This window comes from Fundulus heteroclitus, unplaced genomic scaffold (assembly GCF_011125445.2).
Source record: "Fundulus heteroclitus isolate FHET01 unplaced genomic scaffold, MU-UCD_Fhet_4.1 scaffold_57, whole genome shotgun sequence".
NCBI classification, from domain to species: domain Eukaryota; kingdom Metazoa; phylum Chordata; class Actinopteri; order Cyprinodontiformes; family Fundulidae; genus Fundulus; species Fundulus heteroclitus.
This window is the reverse complement of record NW_023397000.1, coordinates 715,884-742,208: the sequence shown is the minus strand read 5'-3', so window position 1 is coordinate 742,208 and position 26,325 is coordinate 715,884. Positions and strand designations below refer to the sequence as shown.

Below are 26,325 nucleotides of genomic sequence, written 5' to 3'. Positions count from 1 at the left end.
TGCTGTAAAATTTTTTAGTTTTAATTTCCTCAGCATCACAGAAATGCTCCGCAGATAGCAACAATGTTGTTTCTCCCCATTCACAAATTGATGACTTTGTTGACAGTGTCACTTCCGTTTTGCATTAGACAGCGTAGCCCCCTTGAAAAAGAAGGTGATTATTCACAGGAAGCTGGCTCCCTGTCTTAATACAGAGCTGCGTTCTTTGAAGCACAATGTTAGGAAATTGGAGAGAAAATGGAACTCTAAACATCTAGAGGAATCCTACCTAATCTGGAAAAACGGTTTACTGTTGTATAAAAAGACCCTTCGCAGAGTTAGAGCGGCATCTTTTTCCTCATTAATAGAGGTAAATAAAAATAGTACAGTTGCCAAACTTACCCAGAGTCATAGCTCCGTTGATCCTTCCATTCCCTCAGCTCTCAGCAGTAATGACGTTATAAAATTTGTCATAAATAAAATTGATTCCATTAAAAATAAAATCATTGGCATCCTCCCAAACATGATTACCTCGTCCTCAGTTAGTGAGGGAGCATTGGAGCAATCTTTAGAACCTGATCGGTGTTTGAGCTGTTTAGACGCAGTAGAGCTTTCTGAGTTAAGATTTTAGAGTTGTCTAAGATTTTAGCATCATCTAAACCTTCAACTTCAACTTCACCTTATTCATGAGGATTTATGGATAGGCAGATGACCGTTCATACTGAGCCTGGTTCTGGTGGAGGTTTTCCTCCCTGTTTAAGTTTTTGTCTCCACTGTCGCTTCATGCATGGTCAGTATGAGGGATTGCTGCAAAGCCATGGACAATGTAACCTGTCGCTCTACGCTCTTTCTCGAGTGAATGCTGCTTGTCAAGACTTGCTGTAATCTGCGATTTTTTACTTAGATAGGAAACATTTTAACAAATCTGTATAATTTCATTGAATTTGAATTTGTAAAGAGCCTTGAAATGACATGTATCATGAATTGCCACTATATAAATAAAATTTAATTGAATAGCTGTGAGAGCTAGTCCGTTAAGGGCTTTTAAAAGTCTCATGTTTCATGTGGCTTTCAACTCAGTCTGATTTATCCCACATAGCTTGATTGCACAACACCAAAACAATTACTATTATTTCTTTATATACAAATATATTTATCATGATAAATAATTGAAAAGTAGAAAATGTTTACAGTTTCGGTAATAGGAGGTAAAAGTGTAGTATATAAAACCTAGACCTATCAGACTATAAATATAACTGATTAGGATTTTCAGCTTTTACATGGGATGCTGTCATCTAATCCTATAACTCTGGGCTACTAATACTAGCAGTGCTGCAGTGTTTAAGGATAAGTCTGACTTTTGTTTCCTAGAGAGTAAACAGGCCCATGTACAGCAAATTAAGGGGAGGGAAACCACAGTTAAAGCCCAAAGTGATCGTGTCCCTCTAACAACTTGAGCTTTGACATGTATAAACCTATGCTAACCTTGTCTGGGGATGTCAATAAAAAAATCCTCCTGTTCACAAAACAGTTCAATTTTCCATTAGGGCTGGTCTGTGTGTGTGTGTGTGTGTGTTTTTTTAGGAGGAGGAGGTTTCTGGGTTCCATTTAGGTTTGTGCGGCTCTGAGGAAGAGAGAGGGGAAACCCCGGGTAGAGAGGACAGTCCCAGTGACCTGGGGGAGGCAGAGCTTGATCCTGGAGGAGAATCAAAGACTGGAGACGACAAGGCGTTTGGTAGGAGAGCTTCAGTTTTTATTTAAGGTGCCACTGAGTGCTGATTACTGTTATGGATTTCCTTTCTTTAATTTCTGATTAACAATATTGTATATTCAGTATTGATATGATGGAGTTTTCTCTTTTTAAATGGTCACCCCAACCCACACTAGTCTCTGTTCCGAACTGTGTGCTGCTTTCAGGGATACATGGATCTATTTGCTATACTAAAATGTCAACAAACTTCAGGATGTTGAAACTCACTATAATGTTTCCTTAGATTTAATTTGTTTTAAAGCTGGGGCAACATGTGTGCATTTCATTGGAAAAGTTTAAATATAATTCTCTGAACCTTTAATGCCATGTTCACAAGGCAGGATAATTTGTTGGATTTTTGCCCCGATCTTCCCCTTCCGATGCCCCGATTATCAGAATGGCCCTTAAGATAATCTTATGAGATGTTTCTGCCGTGTGTGGTGTTTTAAAGGTATAGCGGACAATTTTTCTGGAAATGTATGTAAAAAATTACCACTTCACTTTTTGAATAACAGCGGATGCGAAAGACCTGCTTTTCTGTTCCTTTGGGGGGCTCCTTTCAGCACATGCCATAGCATGAAAGAATCTCCCAAATCTACGCTGGTCTTATTTCTTTCATCTGAGGCCTTCCTCTTCTTCTCATAAACCTTTGAGACAGTTTGCGTCTTGTGACTCTGTCATTTTCTTAGTATACAATGCGAGCAGAGGAGGTACAATGAGTGGCTGAAACCGACGCACAATGAGCACGTCACAAAGATTGGCATGAGAGACAACTAGCTGATCTTCTTTCGGCTTCAAGTTCCAAGGGGATCATCCCCCTGAAACTCGAAGCTGAAAGAAGATTGTCCACTATACCTTTTTAAAGGTGGTTTTCACAACGAATGCGAACATCTTGTGCTGGAGCTCCTTGAAATTCTGGTGTGTGGTACCTGTGTTGTTGGTGGACAAAGTTAGCCTTCATCCCTGTTTATTAAAACATATTTATACCACTATTTTGATGTTCTTTTTTGGGTCTCTTCTCATTTTCCTTGTAGGAAAGGAGGTTGTACTTTTGATGCAAGCGCTCAATTCTCTGGCCACTCCTGAAGAGAAGCTGGCAGCACTATGCAAGAAATACGCAGATCTGGTATGGACATTTGTCTGTTTCTTTGTGTAGGGAAATAGCCAAGCTTGTCAGATCTTTATTGGCAGGATTTATTTGGCAAGCTTCAAGTTTGTGTGCCCCTTTAACACCTGAGCTCCACAATAAACATGGAGCCATTAATCTCCCATTACATATCACTTTGGCCTTGCACATTATGCAAGTTGATCTGCTGAGATCGTGGGCCGTGTGCACTTTTCCAGTATGCAGCTGGGAGTGCAGACTAGTGTTGCACCGATACCAGTATTGGACGGGACTCCGATCTAGCACTAAAATGGTGGTATCGGTATCGGCGAGTACCAACAAATAGGGCACCGATACCATTTTGATGTTTGTATGTCACTTGAACGCAGCCTTCTCTCTCCCGACTAGTATTATACATGTTATATAAGTTCATGAAAGTTGCACTATTTTGGCCTTTGAGAGCCAAAAGTTTATTCAACTATTGTCTGTATTTGGTGATTATGTTTTAGGTGCAGATGCATGTTTGTTGTATTGCTGTGTTTAGTTGCTTCTGTTTTACAACAAGTGCGACATGTTTACCCGCACAAATAAAATGGTTAACCGTGGTCATTTGGTTTGAATTCAAAGTGCTCACTCACTGTAGCTGTCATGTTGGGCTTTCATTCCATCTGCTTTTCCAAATCTCAACAAGTGTTTCTCTGGCTTGGTACTCCTCATGGGGCTCTCATGCTACACTCTGAGGTACTTAACCAGACCATGCACCTGGTAAGTACCTGATGCAAAAGTTCACTCTTTCCTATTCCAAGGAAATGAGATAGAGAAGGGTGAGTCGAGACCAATGCACCGGAGTGAAACCTTTTGTCGTCCAGTCTCTTTAGTAGAAAGAGACGGAGACACAAGGAAAACAAACCAGCATGGAAATGAAAATGATGAAGCTTATTAGGCGACTGCCATAGCATTTGCAATGCAAATGCATGGGCAGTGCCTATTACTATGCACCTCTAAACGGACTCTTTATTATTTGGCGACTGCCATAGCAAATGCAAGAGGAGGTACCTATTACTCTCCACCTCTAAACGGATTCTTTATTAATATTCTTTATTATTGGTGCGTTAATGCTGCCCGAACCATTGCGTGCACCCCCACAATATAGGTATCGAAACGTCCGGCTCAGTCGGCAATAGTGTGCTATTACTTTTGGTGGGATTTCGAATTACCATGGCAACATAATTAGTGAAAAACCACCCCAAAAAAACCCCATAGGAATGAATGGAAAACGGGATGTGGATATCTTTTATGGTCTTTTCACAGTTACTTCTCAAAGCTCATGTCCAAAGATCAGAGGAATCATTGTTTATATTGAAAGTCAATGATGAAATTCTCAGACTCTCAGGGTGTACGCTCTAAGAATTTTAATAGATTTCAAAACTCAGAACAACTTCAGCCTACTCGCTCAATTTTCACTCTACGCAGACAAATTATACATCACCACATAGGCATTTTTGTCTGGATTCAGGAAATTTAACCCTAATTGGTGTAGGATTTATAGATTTTTCGCAAATCACCTCAGAGCGACACAAAGTCAAAACCCTCTTCATTCATTTCCTATGGAGCCGTTTTGAAAAATGACACCTGAAAATCCCAAACACATTTTTTCGCATCGCCGCTACTCCTAAACCGTTTGATGTAAAGGCATGAGACTTTCACACATGAATGTCCCGAGCCTTCTGGCACTCAAAAAAAAAAAAAGAGGAATTTTGTCGATAACTGTTACAGTTTTGCCACAGGAACAATTTGTTCGGGAGTAGCGAATGTGCAAAATCTTGAAAACGCTTTGGACCTGTATACTGCCACATGATCCACTTTTTTACATTGTCGCTGTGCCTACACCGATTTGTGTACAAACATAAAAATAAGCACCATAGTCCTCAAAAGCCTGCTGATACGATAAAATAATTATTTTGATATCTCTTACACTTTTGCAGCTACGGCAATTTGTTCAGGACCCTTTTTAGAGGATTTTTGCATTTCCATTAAACTCCCCTTTATATCATAATTTTTTGCGCCTTTATTAAGTTATTTCCAGCAAAAAGCGATAGTTTGTCTTGTTCCCCTGTCCGTTACGAAATAAACGCAGAAAAAACTACGTCGCTACCATTTACGGTTCACGAAATATCGAGTGTTGTTCGAGGCAAAGTATTCCATTATATTCCAATTAGACAGACTGATCCAAAGTCTCTGCATGCGGTAGACTGCCAGTGCACGTGAGTGAGTTTCCATGACAACGGAACTCTGCTGGCCAGAGGTTACTACAGGTCAGGAACAGGCTTCATTGACATTGCATGGCAACTTTCGAAGCCCACTGCAGTGGCTCTGATGAATGTAGGAATCTGAAATTCGCACAGTCACTTTCTCTTAACATTTTGAAATTTTCAAGTGATTATCAGGCATGTCATTTTTCCTGTCCCTTTTTGGATTTGACAAATTTTACAATTGGGCCTTGGACACTAACAGGACCTGGCAGGATACCCAGACACGACCCTCCCGGCCTATACAGCACCACCCACCTGTGGGAAATGGCACTACACACCATTTTGGTCAAATGTTGAGTTCTGGACCCAGATTTGGTGAGGCTGAGTTGCTAAAGGAGGCCGATCTGACCCATGGCCTTTGGTGAGCTTTGGTGACATTAATTATTGGCACCCTTTTTGAGGCACTTTCCAGTACAGGATTTGAACCAGAGTACCATCACCCGGTGAGACTGAACACAACCATGTTAGCGGCTAATGGTTAGCATGTTGCTAACCGGAAGTAGCTCTAGGAAGGTTGTTCAAACTTCTGCTTGACTGAGTCTGTACTTCCTTTAGAGAGAAAGCTCCACAACAAACCTGGGCCATGTCGGATAAAGCATGTCTATTTTATGAGGTGTCAAACATTCATTTTTGACCCGTTTTTGCCTCTGCTACATGCTGCAGAAATGCTTTAAAGACACTAAAATCACACATTCCATTCAGTCCCCCACATGATAAAGATAATGATGAGTAACACAGGGCTGCAGCTGTCAGTGAGTCTCCATGACATAGTTGCTACCAAGAGGCTCCTAGGAGGTCAGGGACATGCTCCATTGACTTAACGTGGCACCTTTCGACGGCCGCTGCGGGGGCTTTGAAGACCGTAGGAACTAAAATTCGCAGTGTTACTTCCTGTTAGTATTTTTGACGGTACGGTATGCACCACGAGGCAGGCGCCTTATTAAATTTCTTCAGAAATGTTCTAGTTTTTATTTATCATGCAATTATTTGATTTATTAATTTATTTGTTAATGACTTTGTGATTTGTTTAGCTGGAGGAGAGCCGCTGCATGCAGAAACAGCTGAAAGCCCTGCAGAAGAAGCAGTCTCAGATTGTCAAAGAAAAGATCCACCTACAAGGAGAACACAGCAAAGCCATCCTGGCCCGCAGCAAGTTGGAAAGTCTCTGCAGAGAACTTCAGAGACACAACAAAACACTCAAGGTAACTTGAATGTTTCACAAGCTACCAGTATGAGGAAAAGATTGGGCCCCATGAATGAATCCTCTCCTGCAAATTTAATTTGATATCATGTGTGCTGTAAGCCAGGTCTAGCCAATCTGAGATGCCTCTGGCAAAACTTTTTTCACACTATCACCACTTGCTATTAAATTCAAAGTGCGGTGCGTGCAGCATCTCTACACAGGCCTCTGTTAGGGATGGTCCGATCCAACCCGTAGAAATTTCCGATCCATACGTACGTCTGGAGACTGTCCAGCAGAAAACGTTTCAGCACGGAGTCTCCACTGGCTGCTCTGCTAGTTGGCTGTTAAATGTGGAAAAGATTTTTTGAATGGAGCAGCGTTGCTTCGCTTCTCATGATGAGATTCGTCAGGAAATCCATTTCACAGTTGGCAGCCAGCTTAGCAGAGACGCATTCAGCCTAGCACTGTAGCTAACTGACTTTTAGTCACAACATGTCCGCTGTGTAGAAATATGTTACACTAGAAACACTGCAAAGCAAGACCACAACGTACAACTTACAATCTTACAAAGCCGTTGTACTGACACATCCGAAAAAGCCCCCATTGAAGAGCCCAGAGATGTTTAGCCGGGCTCTAAATAGACTCTGACCCGTGCAGCTCGCAGTCTGCAGACTTTGTAGTCGAGCAATGTCCTACATTTCTAGTGACAAATTCATACCTTTCCCACACTTTTTGCTAGTGTGACATAGCTGGGGAATGTATATTCTTAGGTTTATTGAGCTTGTTGAGAGTGTACTGGGTTGTGTCTTCACCAGGCAGCCACTGCACTCCTGTCTGTGGTGCAGAGGGATCATGATGCTGTGCATCTTTGCTACTCCCAACTTGGAGCAGCTCGGTGTATCATCTCGCAGTCATGCATAAAACGGTTAAATGTGCCGAGAAAAATGTAGGTAGTTTGTGCAAACATGTCCAATACATGTCCACAGATTTGAGAATATGGGAGTCTTTACGTAGCAGGTGACAGGAATCACCTGTGGAGTCATTCCAAACCCAAGTTAAACCTGACACCTGTTGGGAATACCATGAATGTGTACACTTAACATTAACGGTAACCCTGTATTGCACTTTAAAAAAAATAAATTACATTTGTACTTAAAATTTGTTGCTGAACCAGTATATTAAATTTTTGCTGATCACATGAAGCAACCTTTTGACGTTTTATTTGGAAAGGGGTTACTTTAAAAATATTAATAATACATATAGTCTTATAATCCACTTTACATTTGATTCACATATCTTAAAGTGCTACGATTTAGAGTAAAAAAATAAAGTAGAATTAGATAAGAGTAAAAGCAGAAGTGATTTAAGCAAAGTTTAGTTAAAAATCTTAAGCAGCAGGAAAATTTACCCCTTATCGATATCTCCTGGATTTCATAAATACAGTCAATTTGAAACCTGTACAGTTGCATATTTGTTTTTTAGGATGGGATTTTTTTTTCTGTAAACACACTTTACTGTTTTTCTGACTTATTTTGGGAGCTTACACTTATCCCAAGTTGTATTTTTGGATCATACTTGCTGATAGTATGATATCTTTAAAGAATCAACAATGTAACGATGGCAACATAAAACCAAAAGAGTTCTGGTATCTGTCATGGTGCAGCCTTGCTGACTGCACCATAAGCATTTCATGGCACCTTCTTCCTCAGTGCAGCCCTGATTGGACACACCTGTCGGGCTCCAATCAACTATGGACTGGCTCCACCTGCTCACACCACTATAAAACTCACCTCTGTTTGTTCCTCGTGGCCGGCTCTGCAGTCCACCTTAACACCAAGCCTGTTAAGTCCAGTTCTCGTCCGTCACGTCTTGCTTCTCGTCTGCCAAGATGAGTACCTGTTATGCTGCGCTGCTGGATTTTTGCTCCTTCGTCTTCATTGTCCTCTAGTCTGCAGTCCTGGTTCCGCAGCAGCCCAGCGCCTCCAGATTCCTCTCTGCTGCCCTGTGGGATTTACTGCAGCATCTGAGTCCAAGGAACTCTGTGAAGCTCAGTTTTGGATTAACTGTTGCCCCGGCATCAAAGGAACTCACTTAATGCTGCACCACAGGGTTTTCAGCAATCCGTCCTACAGATCCTGTCAGTCATCTCCGGTCCGTTCCAGTCAGCCAGCTCCAGCACACTCACCTTCAGTCTGGTAACTGTCTCTGGTTTTTGTCATCTACAATCCACAACTTGCAATAAACTCTCACAACAAGCTCTGTGTGTGCATGCTCTTTCCGGGTTCATATGGACAAATCATGACAGTATCGGTATTGGCAGACACTAAAATTCTCGTATCTGGATCGTATCGGAAGTGAAAAGTGTGGATCAGTACATCCCTAGCCTCTGTCCTTGATGTGGTCATCCTGGTTTCGACCTTGGCTCATGTACCTTTGACACATGTCTTCCCCTCTCTCTCAACCCTATTTCCTGTCAGTTCACTTTCAAATAAAGGTTGCAAGTGGAACAAAAATTTAAAAATAATTTTTTAATAGTTTTTAGATAAATCAGCAGCAGATCTGAAATTACTAAAATAAAGCTGGTTTTGGAGTGATGGGGTCTCAGGTTGTTTGTTCTGCAGTGAAAAGAGTCTGAGCTTTGGTCCTTTGCTCTTCTGTTTTTGTGACCTAAGCAGGACAGCCATCCCAAGTTACCTCATCAGTAAGCGAGCTAGGTTTGTATGGTGGTCGTATAAATGAATGTAAGAAGACACTTGATATATTGAGAACCCCTCTTAACATTTCCCCTGTCTGCTAACTGACAGGAGGAGAATGCCCAGCGGTCTCGAGAGTATGAAGAACAACGTAAGGAGGCCATGCTCCACTTCCAGATGACATTGGGTGATATTGAAGTGCAGATGGAACAGCACAGCTCACACAATACCAAGCTGAGGCAGGAGAATATGGAGCTAGCTGAGAAGCTGAAAAAGCTCATTGAGCAGTATGAGCTCAGAGAGGAGGTAAGGGAAAAAAGTAACTTACTCCAGTGGCACTGTAATAGTGATGTTGTAAGCTTAAGGGGCAACTTTGGGCATGTTTCTGCCGTGGTGCCTTTTTATTTTTTGCCCCGTAGTTTAGCTTACTTTCCAGTGTGCAATAGATAAACATTTTGCTTGGCTAGCTCAAACCCTATCGGTCACAAAGTCAGTTAAAGACTTGTTCCTTTTCTCTCCTGATAAATTGTGATAACACTTAGCAGTTTAATGTAAATTAATGGGATAGCTGTTTGGGGATGTGCATGAACAGTGACTGGTCTAATATACAGATTTTATTCACCTGAAGGCCACATTCTCGCTGCTAAATCTTTCAGTTAACATTTGGTGTTTATGGAACTTGTTAGTATGAAGCATAGTATAATAGATTGAATAAAATTAGGTTTTAGTCACTTGTACCTGGACTTGCTTATGTATGTATGTATGTGTATGTGTGTGTGTATGTGTGTATGTGTATGTATGTGTGTATGTATGTATGTATGTATGCATGCATGCCCCCCCCTGCATATGCCGACAGGGGGGGACAAACGGGTCAGTTGTCCCGGGCCCACGATAGAGGGGGGGCCCAAAACGGACCCTCTGATCATTAAAATAGTCAGTGTCAGTCAGCGCACGCGCTAACTGCAGCAGCAGTCTGTGTGTCACGGCTCTCTCCCGCTCCCCCTCCCCTCTCGTACATGGCTCAGTGGCGCCAGCCAATCAGCACGCAGGCTCACTCTGGCCCGCCCACTCAGCTTCTCTTCACTCAACACACAAACAACCTCGCGGCTCCTCTTCAGACTGGGAGAGAGACCACACAGCGGAAAAGCAAGAAGAGGGGAATAAGCGGCGTTTGGCTTTATTTTAATACCGTAAATGAAATCAAGTTGTATGTTTTGTAAAAAGCCGGTTAAATGCAGTGGAAACACAACAAATTTATCTAACCACGTGAAAACCCATGAGCAAGCAAACGTCGAGAAACAGAAAAGGAGAAGAAACTTCGCTCATTGCCCCTACAGACCCACAGACTGACGTCACTGACTGAGGCGTTTCAGTCCTTCAGAATACATCCAGGTAGATAAGAGTGGCCATCTTCAGCAGCACTTCATGTTAACTTTCAAAGTAGATATTATCTATCATATGCTACTGGAGCTCACAGAGAAAATGTAATTAAGACCTTTTAAAAACCTTTTAAGAAGTACATATATCCTATTAAAAAGTGTTATTTAGCTAATCCTTTATCTCACGACGGGGACATTTATAGGATTAAGGCAACAGGCAGGTGCACACAACACAGACATAATTAAAAAAGGATTGAAAAATATATGAGGTGGATAAGGAAGAAAAAAAAACAAACATAAAATTATTATTATTATATAATTGTAATAATATAATAAAAATCACAAAACCCGAAAGGTCAACAGTTTCATGATACATCAAGCTAAAATGTCAAAAGTATCTGTGAATGTTGTGCGTTTAATGGCAAAAAGAAAGCCTTTCTCAGAGATTCAGAGGGCAGAGAATTCCCAAAGTATCTAACATATTCTACTTCCTGCAATGGAAGGGGAAAAAAAATTGTTAGGGACTGGCTAATATACAGCAGGTCAAAAAAAGGCCATATTTTGACTGCAGTGCTGCTGTTCTCTGATGAAAAAAAGACTGTGTTGTCCCGGGCCCTACCAAAGCTGTCAGCTGGCCTGTATGTGTGTGTGTGTGTGTGTATATATATATATATATATATATATATATATATATATATATATATATATATATATATATATATATATATATATATATATATATTAGTGCTGTTAAATGATTAAACATTTTTATCACGGTTAATCGCATAATTTTAATTAACTTGAGATTAATCGCAAATTACTTGCATATTTTATCTTTTTATTTCTGAAAGTGTAAAAGCCTATTTGGTCATTTTAATATTCAATTTTGCAATAAATGACGCCTGTAAAAAACCATGCTTTTTTATTTTCAAGCACTTTTCAGAATTGGAATGAAAACATCCTGGTGCCATAAAACGGTAAACTCTGGTCAATAATGGCTAAATCGCTAATTATAACGCCCTGATGTTTACACAATGTGAAAACATCAGAGGCCCAGATCCTCCTTTTCTACGTATCACAGAACATTCTGGTGCTCAGGACCTCCAGATCACTTTTCTGTGATACAGATCGGGCCCTGGCCGCACGTTTATCAGACATGACAGTTTCCAGCATCAGTTTGGGCCTTTTGCCGGAGATTATGGAATATCTGTGATGATACGTGGCAGAAATAAGAAAAAAACATAAGGATAAACAGGAACAAATACTTAAGTCATAAACTGTCAGATGCAACCTGTCACAGAGACATCATCAACCACTAAGTCATATAAACTGGGTTTATTAAACATTAAATCTCTGTCAGGAAAATCCCTTTTTATTAATGACTTAATTATTGACAATAATCTTGATATGTTTTTACCAGAAACATGGTTACATGAACTTAACGAAGCACATATTCTGTTGGAGTCGACCCCTCCAAACTACAATTTTCTTTGTGAGAGCAGACAGTAAAGGAAAGTTGGAGGAGTGGCAACATTGTTCAATGATTTACTAAAGTGTAAAAAGGTCTTTTTGGGAAAATTTGACTCTTTTCAACATTTGGCTCTCAAAAGAAGTGCAAAAGAACTGTGTGACACACTTAGAAACTTTGGTTCAACTCAGTATGTTAAACAGCCAACACACAAACAGGGACATATTTTGGACTTGATCATCACTAAAGGTCTAAAGATTTATTTTCTTTCTTTTTTTCCATATATATTTTTTATTGGGTTAGAAGGGTGCAATACATTCATTTACATGAGAATACATTTCACCTATCCCCCACCCCCCTACATTCCCAGGAATACAGTGAAAAATGTTAACAATAAGCAAACATGATTCTCTCCCTCTTAACGAGAAAACAGGAGGGGAGAACAGTTACCAAACCAACAATCAAATTACATTAAAAAAAAAAAAAAAAAAAAAAATATATATATATATATATATATATATATATATATATATATATATATATATATATATATATATAATGATGATGATAATAAAAAACAAAATTTAGAGGAGGGATCTGAAATGCTTAGAAAAGAAAATCAAAAATATAACTATAACAGTTATTACATGTTGTGCTTAAGGTTCGACCACCAAATCCCTAACCCAACCGCTGGCCTCTCTTAAAATCCTGGCTGTAAAATTAGGAGTGATACAATTAGAGAGGGGGTATGTCAGAGTATCTTAATTAAAGCCATACTTTTTAATCATCTGAGGAAGTTGAATCAACTAAGGAGAGAATGAGATTCCAAGTTTTATAAAATTTGTCGACACAAATTTATTATTTTTCCGTCACCGTTAATACAGGCCGAACCATAGGGTCTACCCCCACATACTATATATCAAAATGTTTGACTCGACGCCGTGAAGCGGGCTTTTTGTACTTGACGCCATTTCTAGTTACGGTTGGAACAAAATTCGCAAAAAAACACTGAAAAATGGCCATTTTCAATGCTCTACTGTCTCGTCATGCTTTCACCTACGAACACCGTTTAACTTCCAGTTTGTAGATATATCTTTGAACTATTCAGAAGTGAAAACGGTATTTGGTAGGGCTGGGCAACGATTAAAATATTTAATCGCGATTAATCGCCGCGATTAATCGCGATTAATTGCATTGTATTTACAAACTCCAAGAATGAATTCAAAAGTAGTGTAAAGAGCACTTGTTCTGCTGCCATATGAACAAAAGTGTTGTAACATTTGTAGCACTTATTTTATACTGGATATTTTCAACCCATCTATTGAATTTAGTGCACTAGTTGATCTTTTCTTCATAAGATAACAGCAAGCACTGCAGCCAAAATATGGCCTTTTTTGACCTGCTGTATATTAGCCAGTCCCTAAGCTTGATGTATCATGAAACTGTTGACCTTTTGGGTTTTGTGGTTTTTATTTTATTATTACAAGTAAATAATAATAATAATAATAATAATAATAATAATAATAATAATAATAATAATAATGTTATGTTCAGTGTTTTTTCGCTAATCCACCTCTTATATATTTCAATCCTTATGTAATTTTGTCTGTGTTGTGTGGACCTGCCTGTTGCTTTAATCCTATAAATTTCCCGGTCGTGGGATAAAAAAAGGATTAGCTAATGTTATCTTATCTTAAATAACACTTTTTAATATATGTACTGGGTTCTTTCAAGGTCTTAATTACATGTTATGTGTGGGCTCCAGTAACATCCATCCATCCATCCATCCATCCATCCACTGATCTACCTGGATGTTCCCTGGAGGACTGAAACGCCTCAGTCAGAGACGTCTGTGGGTCTGTCGGGGCAATGAGAGAAGTTTCATCTCCTCTCTCCGTTTCTGGGGCTCGACGTTTTCATGTTTTTTTCACGTGCTTAGATAAATTTGTTGTGTTTCCACTGAAATGAACCGGCTTTTTACAAAACATACAGCTTGATTTCATTTACGGTATTAAAATAAAGCTAACAGTGCTACTTCCCCTGTTCATGTTTTTTCGCTGCTGCGGTCTCTCTCAGCTGTTTCTTTGCTAAGTTTGTGTGAGAGCTGAGTGGGCGGGCCAGGCTGAGCCTGCGTGCTGATTGGCTGGCGCCGCTGAGCCATGTACGAGAGGGGAGGGGGAGCGGGAGAGTGCTGCCGTGACAGCGCGCTGCAGTCAGCGCGCCTGCTGACTGACACTGACTGAAAGCATGTGAGCAACATGCGTTAATGCGCGATAAAATAAATATCGCCGTTAATAGTCTAATGAATTAACGCAAAATTAACGCGTTAACTTGCCCAGCCCTAGTATTTGGATATCTTTTATCGTTTTCTCATCACGCCATTTCAAGTTTCCATGGTGACAAATTTGTCCAAAAAACACACGTCCTCACTAAGACTAATAATAATTTTCTTGAATTGGAATTAAGGAATTAGTGTTGAGGACAGCCACCTCCCAATGTAAAGTACCCTATAAATGATGATTTTATACATATTAGCGTATTATTCAGCTTATAAGTCAGACTTTTTTTCACAGTTTGACTGATCCTGTGACTTATAGTCAGGTGCAACTTGTATATCAATTTTAAATGGTAATTCACACTTCCCAAGATCAACCATATTTCAGTATAAAAGACAATGCAAAGGGCTTTACATTGTTAAAATACAGGAAAATAAAACAGAATAAAAGCAAGTTGGAATAAAATGTAGGAAAAAAATAAAACATAGAAAAATAGAAACTAATAGCAAATATTAAAAACAGTTGGACTACAAAGTTGAAGTAATGATGTTTCAGTAAAACAGTCTAACTAGAACAGTTGAAGGCAATCCTAAACAAATGTGTTTTTAATCTTGATTTAAAGGAACTCAGGCTTTCAGCACTTTTTTACAGTTTTCTAGAAGTTTGTTCCAGATTAGTGGAGCATAAGAACTAAATGCTGCTTCTCCGTGTTTGGTTCTGATTCTAGGTATGCAGAGTAGACTGGAGCCAGGAGACCTGAGTGGTCTGGCCGATTGATGCACTGATAACAAGACTGATGTATTTAGGTGCTAAGCCATTCAGGGATTTATAGGCTAACTATTTTAAAGTCTATTCTCTGAGATACAAGGAGCCAGTAAAAGAACTTCAGAACCGGGTCCATGTTCTCTACGTTCTTAGTCTTAGTGAGGACGTAGGCAGCAGCATTCTGGATCAACTGCAGCTGTCTGATCCACTTTTTAGGCAGACCTGTGAAAACACAGTTGCAGTAATCAACTAGAATCGTTCAACTTCTGAAGAAGTTGAAGAAGGCGCCCACCTGGTGGTGGGCATGACCGTCAAAGGCAAAGCTTCAGAGTTCCTTGGTCGTAGGCTCTCATCGCTTGGGGATTTTAAATCAAACGTTCTGAGTGAAAAGGATTTGTCTTCATCAAAACCTGCCGACCGGGAAAACTCTGCGTCTGCAGAGCTGCAAACTGCGTATTTCGATCTGAGACGCAGCTAATGAGCTAATTGGCGACAGCCGACAGTCAACGTTTCCCATTCATTTGCTACGGTAGTCCTAAACCACTACTGACATAATACACTTTTTGGCCACAAGCTTCATTTTGGGGGCGTCGTTTCCACCTCTTCTCTTAGAGCCGTTTTTAATAGAAAGAAGAAAAGGCAAAAACGGTCCAAACAAAAGGTTGAAACGTTTACATTTGTAACCTCTGCCTTACATAAACACTAGCATTAAATCTTAATAAATAAAAGTATAGACAATTGTTTCAGTAACTCAATTCAGTAAGTGAAATACAATATATAAAGAGAATGAAACTGAAACACCTCTCATTTTAGTGTGGGAGGTTTCATGGCTAAATTGGACCAGCCTGGTGGCCAATCATCATTAATTGCACATTGAACCAATAAGAGCAGAGTGTGAAGGTCCAATTAGCAGGGTAAGAGCACAGTTTTGCTCAAAATATTGCAATGCACACAACATTATGGGTGACATGGGTGAGTTCAAAGGAGGACAAATTGTTGGTGCACATCTTGCTGGATGTGTCAAAACTTTCTTCAATTGAATAAAAACAAAACTGAAGTAATAATATTTGGACCAATAGAGGAGAAATCAAAAGTTAGCACACAGCTTCAGTCGCTTCAGCTAGAAACCACTGTTCAGGCCCGAAATCTGGTTGTAGTGATGGACTCAGACCTGAACCTCCAAAAGCATTTACAGACAGTGACAAGGTCGGCTTTCTATCACCTGAAGAACATTTCCAGGATTAAAGGACTAATGTCTCAGCAGGATCTGGAAAAACTAATCCATGCGTTTATATTTAGTAGAATTGATTACTGCAACGGTGTTTTCACAGGTCTGCCTAAAAAGTGGACCATACAGCTGCAGCTGATCCAGAACGCTGCTGCCCGCGTCCTCACTAAGACTAAGAAAGTAGAGCACATCCCCCCCAGTTCTAAAGTCCTTACACTGGCTCCCTGTATCTCAGAGAATAGACTTTAAAATACTTCTGTTAGTCTATAAATCCCTAAATGGCTTAGCACCTAAATACATCACAGACTTGTTATCAGTGTATCAACCATCCAGACCACTCAGGTCTTCTGGCTCCAGCCTTCTCTGCATACCTAGAACCAGAACTAAACAAGGAGAAGCATCATTTAGTTCATATGCTCCATTTATCTGGAACAAACTTCCAGAAAACTGTAAAAGTGCAGAAAGCCTGAGATCTTTTAAATCAAGATTAAAAACACATTTGTTTAAAATTGCCTTTGACTGTTCTAGTTAAACTGTTTTACTGTTTTTAATGTTCTTCTTTGTTTTTACATTCTATCTGTACTTGCTTTTATTCTATTTTCTATCTACATTTTATTCCTACTTGCGTTTATTTTGCTATATTTTAATCATGTAAAGCACTTTGTATTGTCTATGTACTGATTTGTGCTATATAAATAAATTTCCCTTGCCTTGCCTTGCATCTGTGACCAAGACAGCAAGTGTTTGTGATGTATCAAGAGCCACGGTGTCCAGGGTAATGTGGACGAACCACATCCAACAGGATTAACTGTGGACGCACGAGGAAGCTGTCTGAAAGGGATGTTCGGGTGCTAACCCGGATTGTATCCAAAAAACAAAAAACCACATAACTCTACTTATAACTAACTTTCTGAAATATAAACTAAAGGTCACCAATCAGTTCTAAAACATCTTTAGATGAACTCTTGTTGAGCCCTGGAGTATGGAGGACCAAGTCTTCCATATTTAAAAATAAATACAGAAATAAATGCTCAATAACTTAATATGCATTCAATTATGTGCCACCAAAAATACAATGCACAAATAAATGTAGATAGAAAATGAATTATACAGTGAGACAAAATGTATATATTTCCTTTAATTAGCCACTTTATTTATGAATTACTTATTTTTTTAAGTATTTATTTATGTGCATGTTATAATATTTTTGTCTGTTTTCTTTCTTTGTATTTTTTTTGCCCTATTTATTTCTCAGATGCTATTTATTTCTGTTTTTCCTTTTTACATTTCTGTTTCTCGTTTTTACATTTCTATCTGCCCTTTTTACATTTCTGTTTCTCGTTTTTACATTTCTATTCGTCCTTTTTACATTTCTGTTTGTCCTTTTTACATTTCTGTTTCTCGTTTTTACATTTCTGTTTCTCGTTTTTACATTTCTGTTTCTCGTTTTTACATTTCTGTTTGTCCTTTTTACATTTCTGTTTGTCCTTTTTACATTTCTATCTGTCCTTTTTACATTTCTGTTTGCCGTTTTTACATTTCTGTCTCTCCTTTTTACATTTCTGCCTGTCCTTTTTACATTTCTGTCTCTCCTTTTTACATTTCTGTATGCATTTCTGCCTCATTATGCAAATGAGGAGGGCTCTGTCTTAAGGGCTCAACTTCTTCCCATTGGTTGGTTAGCATTTTACTGCCTCGGTCAAATCTACATGGCTTTTCCCCGACATGAAGCATTGTTTAATAATAACTCAGCAGGCAGACGTTCAGTGTCCGACCTCTTAAGGGAAGCTGCTAATAGACTGGAAGAATTAGAACGCTGTACATTTGGGATCTGAAATGTTTTTCGGTGGTTTCAGATTCGGCTTTCCAGATCAATAACTCATCGGCGGATGATTTATTCTACAAAACAGACACCTCTCCGCAACCACCGCAAGGCAGACACTGAGCTACAACCGTAGTTTCCTCAAAACGAGTCTTAGTCCGTGGGCCAGAATCTGTGGGACGTCTCCTTAAGAAGTTTCGTATGAACTGTCAGACGGCAACTTTCTTGCACTTAGGTTGCTACACATAGCAGTGATCTCAAAACACCAATAATCCCGCGTTTTTTACTTGCACATTAATAAGTTATTGCTGATAAAAAATCTAAACTGTTGCGCTCCAGGCCGAGAGGTCACGTGATTCGATTTTTGCTGCTCAGCCAATCAGATCGCTGTATTGTCAGCTGAGTGCGTTCAATGTATAAGGTGTTGTAAACATTTGTTTCCAGACGAAGAAAGCCCAATAATAGCATTTTCTGGCGCCAGTTGGCAAAGATCTTGATGGCAAGGAAAAAGAAATAGCCCAGACCATCCATCATCCATTTTCTAACACGTTTATCCCTGCTGGGTTCGGACCGGTGCCGATCTCCAGCTGTCAATGGGCGAGAGGCGGGGTAGACCCTGGACAGGTCGGCAGTCCATCACAGGGCAGAAATAGCCCAGACTTTTGCTCATTTTACTGTGATATCACCAAGACCTGCTGCGCTAGGATAGCACAGCCAAACGACTTATCCCCGCCAGAATTTGTATCCCCTGCATCAGGAGAGTGTTTAAAATCAATAAAACTTTTAACCTCCAGCTTTGTGAAGTCTAAATATTTTTAAACATCACATTCTAATAAAATGAAATTGATTTTTTTAAATTCCTAATACATTGTTCTGTTTTTAAAATCGACATATCTCGTTGTTGAAAAACAAAGAGCGAAAGGCTGGGGTGTTAAATGTGCACGTTGTCGTGGCAAACTAGGTATCCCCGCCAGGATTTGTATCCCCTGCGTCGGGAGCGCGCATTCAGCTTGCTGAACGCAGTAAACTCCGCCTCATTTCCAGACAATTCGGCGTGAAAATCAAGATGTTTTATTTCTCTTAGTGAAATATAGGAATAGTGCCGTTACATTATCGTTCAGTTAATGGGTTAAAATTGAAAACGTAACACTTGTTAGTACGATCGTAAGGGATTGCTATGTCGGTTAAAACTAGACTGATCACTCAGTATAACACGTTCTGATAAAGTAAACGGCTCTGTGGTCATCTCCAGATGTGTCACGAAAGTATTAGCTTTATGTCATTAGATTGTTGCATGTCTGTCTGCTGAAACTAAAAACCCACCTTTTGTGCCAAAACTCAAGAATGTGGGCTACTGTTAGTCCATTTTGGAAGGGAATACATATTGTGGCAGGCTGGACCCGATATTTTTTGTATCCCCTTGTAACTTCTTCATTTAAAGAGCTAACAGCTTCAAATTTTCTACAGTTGTTTGTGATTATAAGAGGTGTTTATGTGCCAAGACTCAAGAATGTGAGCTACTGTTAGTCCATTTTGGAAGGGGATACATATTCTGGCAGGCTGACCCCGATATTTTTGTATCCCCTTGTTACTTCTTAATTAAAAGAGCTAACAGCTTCAAATTTTCAGCAGGTGCTTGTTGTTATAAGAGGTGTTTATATGCCAAAAATCTAGAATGTGGGATACTGCTAATCCATTTTGAAAGGGGATACATATATGCTCAGCATGATAGTCTGTTTCCAGCATACATTTCTTGGCTGACTTTGTGCAAGATGAGGACAGCATTACTTACAAATCCAAAGATTGGGGCCTGCTCTGATGGTGCACGGATATATATATATATATATATATATATATATATATATATATATATATATATATATATATATATAAAAGAGGCCTTAGTCCTCGACTTAGCCTGAGGTCCTTTACCGCGTGTCTTCCTCCCTCTCATAACCCCTTTCCTGTCAGCCTACTTTGAAAAAATTAGCCAATAGAACCTCAAAATCCCAGTAAAAATGCAAGGATCAATTCTCACAACCTAAGGATAGCAGTTTAACTTATGAATATGAAGCTTCATGCATGCTCAGTATGAGGGATTGCTGCAAAGCCATCAACAATGCAGACAACTGTCCACTGTGGCTCTACGCTCTTTCAGGAGGAGTGAATGCTGCTTGGAGAGACTTGATGCAACTTGCTGGGTTTCCTTAGAGAGGAAAACTTTCAGACCAACCTGTCTGGTCAGCACATATAACAATTGGCTGCAGTGTTTGAAATCAATAAAACTTTTAATGTGAAGTCCAAATATTAATATAAATAAATAAATATAATCCTATTCTAATAAAATTGTAATATATATATATATATATATATATATATATATATATATATATATATATATATTGAAACTCCTCATATACTGTTCTTTTTTTTTAAAGCGACATCTTGTTTTCTTTATATGGTTCTTGGCTGAATTAAAATATCATTAGATCTGATCATTTTGGCAGTAACTTTATTCTGTATTAATTTGATCACACTTGGAATGAGCTTTATATAATCCATTCATGCGGGTCTATCCACACAAAAAAAACGAACAAGTAGACAGCTGTGATGGACTCAGGAAGGTGGGTTTTTAGTTTCAGCAGACAGACATGCAACAATCTAATGACATAAAGCTAATACTTTCGTGACACATCTGGAGATGACCACAGAGCCGTTTACTTTATCAGAACGTGTTATACTGAGTGATCAGTCTAGTTTTAACCGACATAGCAATCCCTTACGATCGTACTAACAAGTGATCCGTTTTCAATTTTAACCCATTAACTGAACGATAATGTAACGGCACTATTCCTATATTTCGCTAAGAGAAATAAAACATCTTGATTTTCACGCCGAATTGTCTGGAAATGAGGCGGAGTTTACTGCGTTCAGCAAGCTGAATGCGCGCTCCCGACGCAGGGGATACAAATCCTGGCGGGGATACCTAGTTTGCCACGACAACGGCCGCCAGCTTACCTCAAGTTCTTTCTGTAAAACTGGCAGACCGTAGTAGTCATGTTTCCTCAGCCATGTCTTTCTCCAAATACGTCGTCGCCTTTTCTTTTTAGGGCTTTCTGCACACAAAATTGCACATACTGCCAAAGCAGCGCGTTCCTCTCCGGTAATGTTTACAGTAGCCATCGACACTTCCGTCTTCTTCTTCTTCTTCTTCTTCTTCTTCTACAGTATGAGCACTCCGGTCGCGTCCGAGCGTTGCGCCGTACACAGATCGTGAGCGGTGAACTTTTAAACCTGCGGTTCCGTTGCACAGTTTGAGATGTATATAAGTACCACAACTGAAAAACTCGTACAGTGTATGCCCGGCTTAACACACTTACCATAACAGCTCCGCATCACCGTTTATGACCACTACTTCTTCTTCTGTTTTAAAAGTGGTGCGCCCTTCTTCTTCTTCGTGTTTTAATGGGTGCTGACCACATCCAAAAGGATCATTAGCGCCCCTCTAGTGGTGCGCTCTGTTCCTCATCTTTATATTATCAGCAGCGCAACCAGCTACCGTAACACCTGTTAAATGTATCACTGTTATAGCGCCGAAGGTCCAGAAATTCATGTGTGCTATTGCGCAGCAACGCGGTGCAGTTTTGGAAGAAAAAGTCCGGTGAAAAATAGATAAAAAAAAAAACTTCAGTAAAACTGTTGTTTTTTTGATGTGACGGTGCAGAGCTGAAAAGTCCATATTGCGCCTGCTAATGAGCAGTAGTTCTTGCTGTTGCAATTTTTTCATCATTCATTCATTTATATCAGTTGTTCAAATTATTTATTTGTTACTTGTAAAAAAAAATAATAATAATAATATTGGGTACCCCCCGGCGGGTTGCGAACCTGCGACCTTTGGTGCACCAGCCCAACACCTAAACCACTGTACCGAAAAAAAGTACCATGCTGAGCTCTGCATTTTTGTGAGGTCAACTGTGTGTAGGAAGTGGTTTTGAGAAGTGGTTTTTGGTTAATTTTGTCACCACGGTAACTTTAAATGGCGTCAAGTACAAATGGCACATTTCGCACCGTCGAGATGCACGTTTTGATATATAGTTTGTGGGGGTACAGCCTACGGTTCGGGCTGTATTCACGGTGACGGAAGAATAAAAAGCAATAATAATAATTTTAAAGAAACCCTTATTAGGTGCATAACATAAGGCCTCCGCCATGCATTTTCAATGCATAGGCGGGCGCCTAATTAGACCAAAAATAAACGCATGAATTAGTTTCTCCAGGACCTGCTGAGACATTAGTCCTTTAATCCTGGAAATGTTCTTCAGGTGATAGAAAGCCGACCTTGTAATTGTCTTTAGATGCTTTTGGAGGTTCAGGTCTGAGTCCATCACTACACCCAGATTTCGGGCCTAATCAGTGTTTTCTAGCTGAATCGACTGAAGCTGTGTGCTAACTTTTGGTTGCTCCTCTATTGGTGCGAAAATTATTTCTTCAGTTTTGTTTTTATTCAATTAAAGAAAAGTATTGCACATCAATGCATTGATTTCTTCTAAGCATTTACTCAGCACTTGAATGGGTTCATAGTCACCTGGTAACATGGTGATGTAGAACTGTGTTGTCTGCATAGTTATGGTAGCTGATGTTGTTTTTTTATGATCTGAGCTAGAGGGAGCATGTAGATATTGAATAGGAAGGGACCCAGGATGGACCTTTGGGGAACCCCACATGCGATTTTTGTCATCTCTGATGTAAAGTTACTAACTGACACAAAAAAGTCCCTGTCCATTAAGTAGGATTTAAACCTGAGTGCTGTACCAGAAAGGCCGATCCAGTTTTCCAGGCGCTCTAACTGAATGGTTGAGCTTTGTTTTTGGACCAAGCTGATGGTTCATGGTTCGCAGAATAGAAGATGTTTGAAATCAGGCATTTTGCACCTCACCTATTTAGAGAGAAACCATCTCTGCTAAACAGATGTCTCCTCTCCCAAAATATGTTAAAGTTGTGTATGAAGGTTATAGCTGTTTGTTTGCATGTTTTTTTACTCATTTGTTTAGCATCAAAACTCTTGAAAAAAATCTCACCTCCACAATTAATGGTCATGTGAGGACCGCTGAAAATCACCCTGACATTAAGGCCATCAACAACATTTTGCTGACCAATGTAATCCCCTTTCAATACTTCTGATTTTCTTATCCAGAAGGCGTCGCCCAAGGCTTCAGCTTGTACTATCAGTTTTTTCAGGGTCGGGTGTTCTTTCATGATCGTTGGAAGGATGTCTGATACATTATTAAATTCAGTTTTATTTATATAGTGCCAATTCATGAAACATGTCATCTCAAGGCACTTTACAAAGTCAAATTCAATCAGATTATACAGATTGGGTCAGATTATACATTAGACACCAGGCCACAGGTCAAAGAGTTATAAATCAACACCTCTGTGTTTTTCTTGTTACAATCCCACCTACAGATCCATTGCATAATATTAGGGTACTTGGCTCTGTGCCGTATTTTTTCTCTGATAGCTTAGAGCAAAGATTGATGACATACCTTTGATTGTTGTCATGATCCTCCTGGGTTGGAGCGGAGCAAATCTGTTTAGTAACGGAATTCCAACAGGTTTACTCCTATCATTTGTTGTGAGAACAGCCTGTTGTTGTTTCACCTTTCTTGGGACACTTCTCTGTAGTATTGGCCAGTTTTCTTTGTTTAGGTGTGGGGTTCGTTGATCTTTTGACCTTGCAGCCAGAGTGGTCCAGGGATTCTCGTTTTCCTCAGGGAACTGTTTGTTCGCTGAGTTGTTGGGCTGGCGGTCACAGTTTGGAATCACAGGCAGGGTTGTTTTATTTCCATACACAGCGTTTACATCATAAGTCAGTTTGAGTCAGCGGATTTTCAGCTCCATAACAGCTATTTTCTGTAGAAGCGTGTCAAAGTCCTCTGTGGTGAAGGTGCACATGTTTTGAATTACTTGGTTCTTCTCCATATCCTCTTTATGTTGAATTCTTTCCATAACAGTGTTTTTCCTGAGAACTAACTCCTCTGGGCTGTAAGGAAGGCATTTTCTGTGGATTAGCTGTATATAGTCTATGTGGGAAAAAATAAAAATAGAAAAATAAATAACTAAATCCAACTTTTTGTAGTTTTGGCTAAGAGACGAAAAGGAGATAAAAAGTGAAAGGCAGGCAAAATGCAAGCAAGCAGGGAGCAGACAAAAAAGGGTCTGTTGTGCTATTACACACTGTTTAAAGTTATTTAATGTTTAGTAAATAACTCTCTGTTGGGTATTTCCGGTGAATATCAGCCCAACGGCTGATATTGGGACAATAGTTGAAAGGAATGAGTCGAGCACTGGCGTTCTTTTAACAGCAAACTCTGCACACAAATAGAATAAATGAGTGACAGATTCTCTTCAAGTTCAAGAATTTATAACAGAAATAAAATGAACATCCAGAGAACATCACTATAGAATGGTATGCAGATGGAATAGGGTACCGTGATCTCAGCAGCTCTAAAATGTAACATAAACCTAAATTCTCCACTGCAGATAGAGATGGGTCAGTCGTACAGATTGATAGAAATTTTAAGCTCTTTCAAGCTGCAGACACATTAGCATGTTGAAGCACAATTGGGGACATGAGTTGAGTCAAATGCCATGATCTGGACCCCAGGCAAATACTTGGATAGGAGTGCAACCCCCTAACTACTAGGTACGTTTTTAGACATGATTATTACTAATGAAGATGATTCATTGTGTTCTTGTGCTCTTCTTCCATGCTGACATTGTTCCCTACCACAGCACATAGACAAAGTGTTCAAGCACAAGGAGCTGCAGCAGCAACTGATGGATGCCAAGCTGCAAAGAATCACTGAGATGATGAAAGAAGTGGAGGAGAAACAGCAGCGAGAGAGAGAGTTTGTAAGATCCACCTCTCTTTGAGTGTCTTCCACAAATATGATTCTAAGTTGTCAGTGCCCCATCAGAACACTGGCAGATTTAATCATTAGAATGTTAGAATACTGGTTCCAATGTTTATTCCTGAAATTCCTAGAAGATTTATACAGAGTTCTTCCATTTTCAAAAACAGTTTGTGTGTGACAGTTCGTTTCAGTTACAGTTCCACCCAGGTGTGTGACTCATGCTCATTGTGTTAGGTTGTATATGAGCCAATCATTGACATTAACACTGTTAGAGAAGTCTGCTCACTTACTTTATAGCGTAGCAATGTGTTGCACTACAAAACTACCCAGAACCCTGAGTAGTACCATCCCACAATGTGAAACAGGAACGAGAGGTTGATGATCACAGCCATTTCCTGCATTCACCACTTTAAGTCTAAACTTACTGTACTCACTGAGGAGTTCACAACACTATCAATGCCTTCTAACAGCTGTTTAGGATTTGGGCAAAAAAAAAATCATCCAATCTGCCATCAAGCCCAAAGAAATAAGTGTGAAGGATTAATCGAGTAAATATTTTAAGGACAATAGATGTCCCATTAAAACATTGCATCCTCTGAATCATATTCTGAGCTGAACAGCTGTCTATACTGTGATGTTTCAGCTGCTGAAGGATGCCACAGAGTCCAGACGCAAATGTGAGACGATGAAAGAGCAAGAAACTCAGCTTAAACAACAGGTGAGCCGCTCAGAATTTCTCTGCTGGATCATTGTGCTATAAACACAAAAGTACCACAAAAACGTCTACAGAAGGCCAAAAATCAACAGAAAAAGGATGTGAATGCAGAAACATTCACAAAGTAATACAATAATCAAAGTCAATTTAGTGTTGCACTCATCAGCTCTCGTATAATGTTCTTTCTGCTGCTCTCACTTCTCAGCTCTCCCTGTATATGGACAAGTTTGAAGAGTTTCAGAGCACTCTGTCCAAAAGTAATGAAGTCTTCACAACCTTCAGACAAGAAATGGAGAAGGTGAGCTTTGATATATTTTTTTTCTTTTCTTTCAGCTCTTTGTCTTATTGTGATTGGTGAATACATTTACCAAATAGAAATATCCTGGCTACAGTGTGATCTCTTAAAAACTTACTGCAAAATTTAAACAAATTAAAAGCACTTTAAGCAAAGTTAAGGTGACTTGATTAAGTGTTTTTTTTTCTTTTACCCCCATCTAACTTTTCATTGTCATTTTCCTTGTTTGTGAATAGAAGGTACATGAGCAATTCACATTTAACATTATATAAAATAAAATTGGAAAAACTTAGCTTAGGAGCTATTCTTCTAATAGTAATTTTATCTTATCAGGTTTGTTGAACTGCTTTATTTTTCATCACTGTCATTAAATTTGAATAATGTCCATTTTGCCCATTTTTCTTCCATTTGGGTTTGCTGTAGTCTCAGGCGACATAT

At 39.5% G+C, this 26,325-nt stretch overlaps 1 protein-coding gene across 1 annotated transcript in view; it reads left to right on the top strand.

The window, feature by feature from the left end:
• The window catches only part of txlng (taxilin gamma), a gene marked incomplete at its 3' end in the record, with an annotated part of 40,843 nt that extends 14,953 nt beyond the window's left edge, over positions 1 to 25,890 (top strand). Inside the window, 7 exon segments of the mRNA XM_036133061.1 lie at positions 1,564 to 1,714; positions 2,764 to 2,855; positions 6,178 to 6,348; positions 9,134 to 9,328; positions 24,756 to 24,875; positions 25,521 to 25,595; positions 25,798 to 25,890. Coding sequence (XP_035988954.1) covers positions 1,564 to 1,714; positions 2,764 to 2,855; positions 6,178 to 6,348; positions 9,134 to 9,328; positions 24,756 to 24,875; positions 25,521 to 25,595; positions 25,798 to 25,890 — 897 coding nt within the window.
• Positions 25,891 to 26,325: the final 435 nt, after the last annotated feature.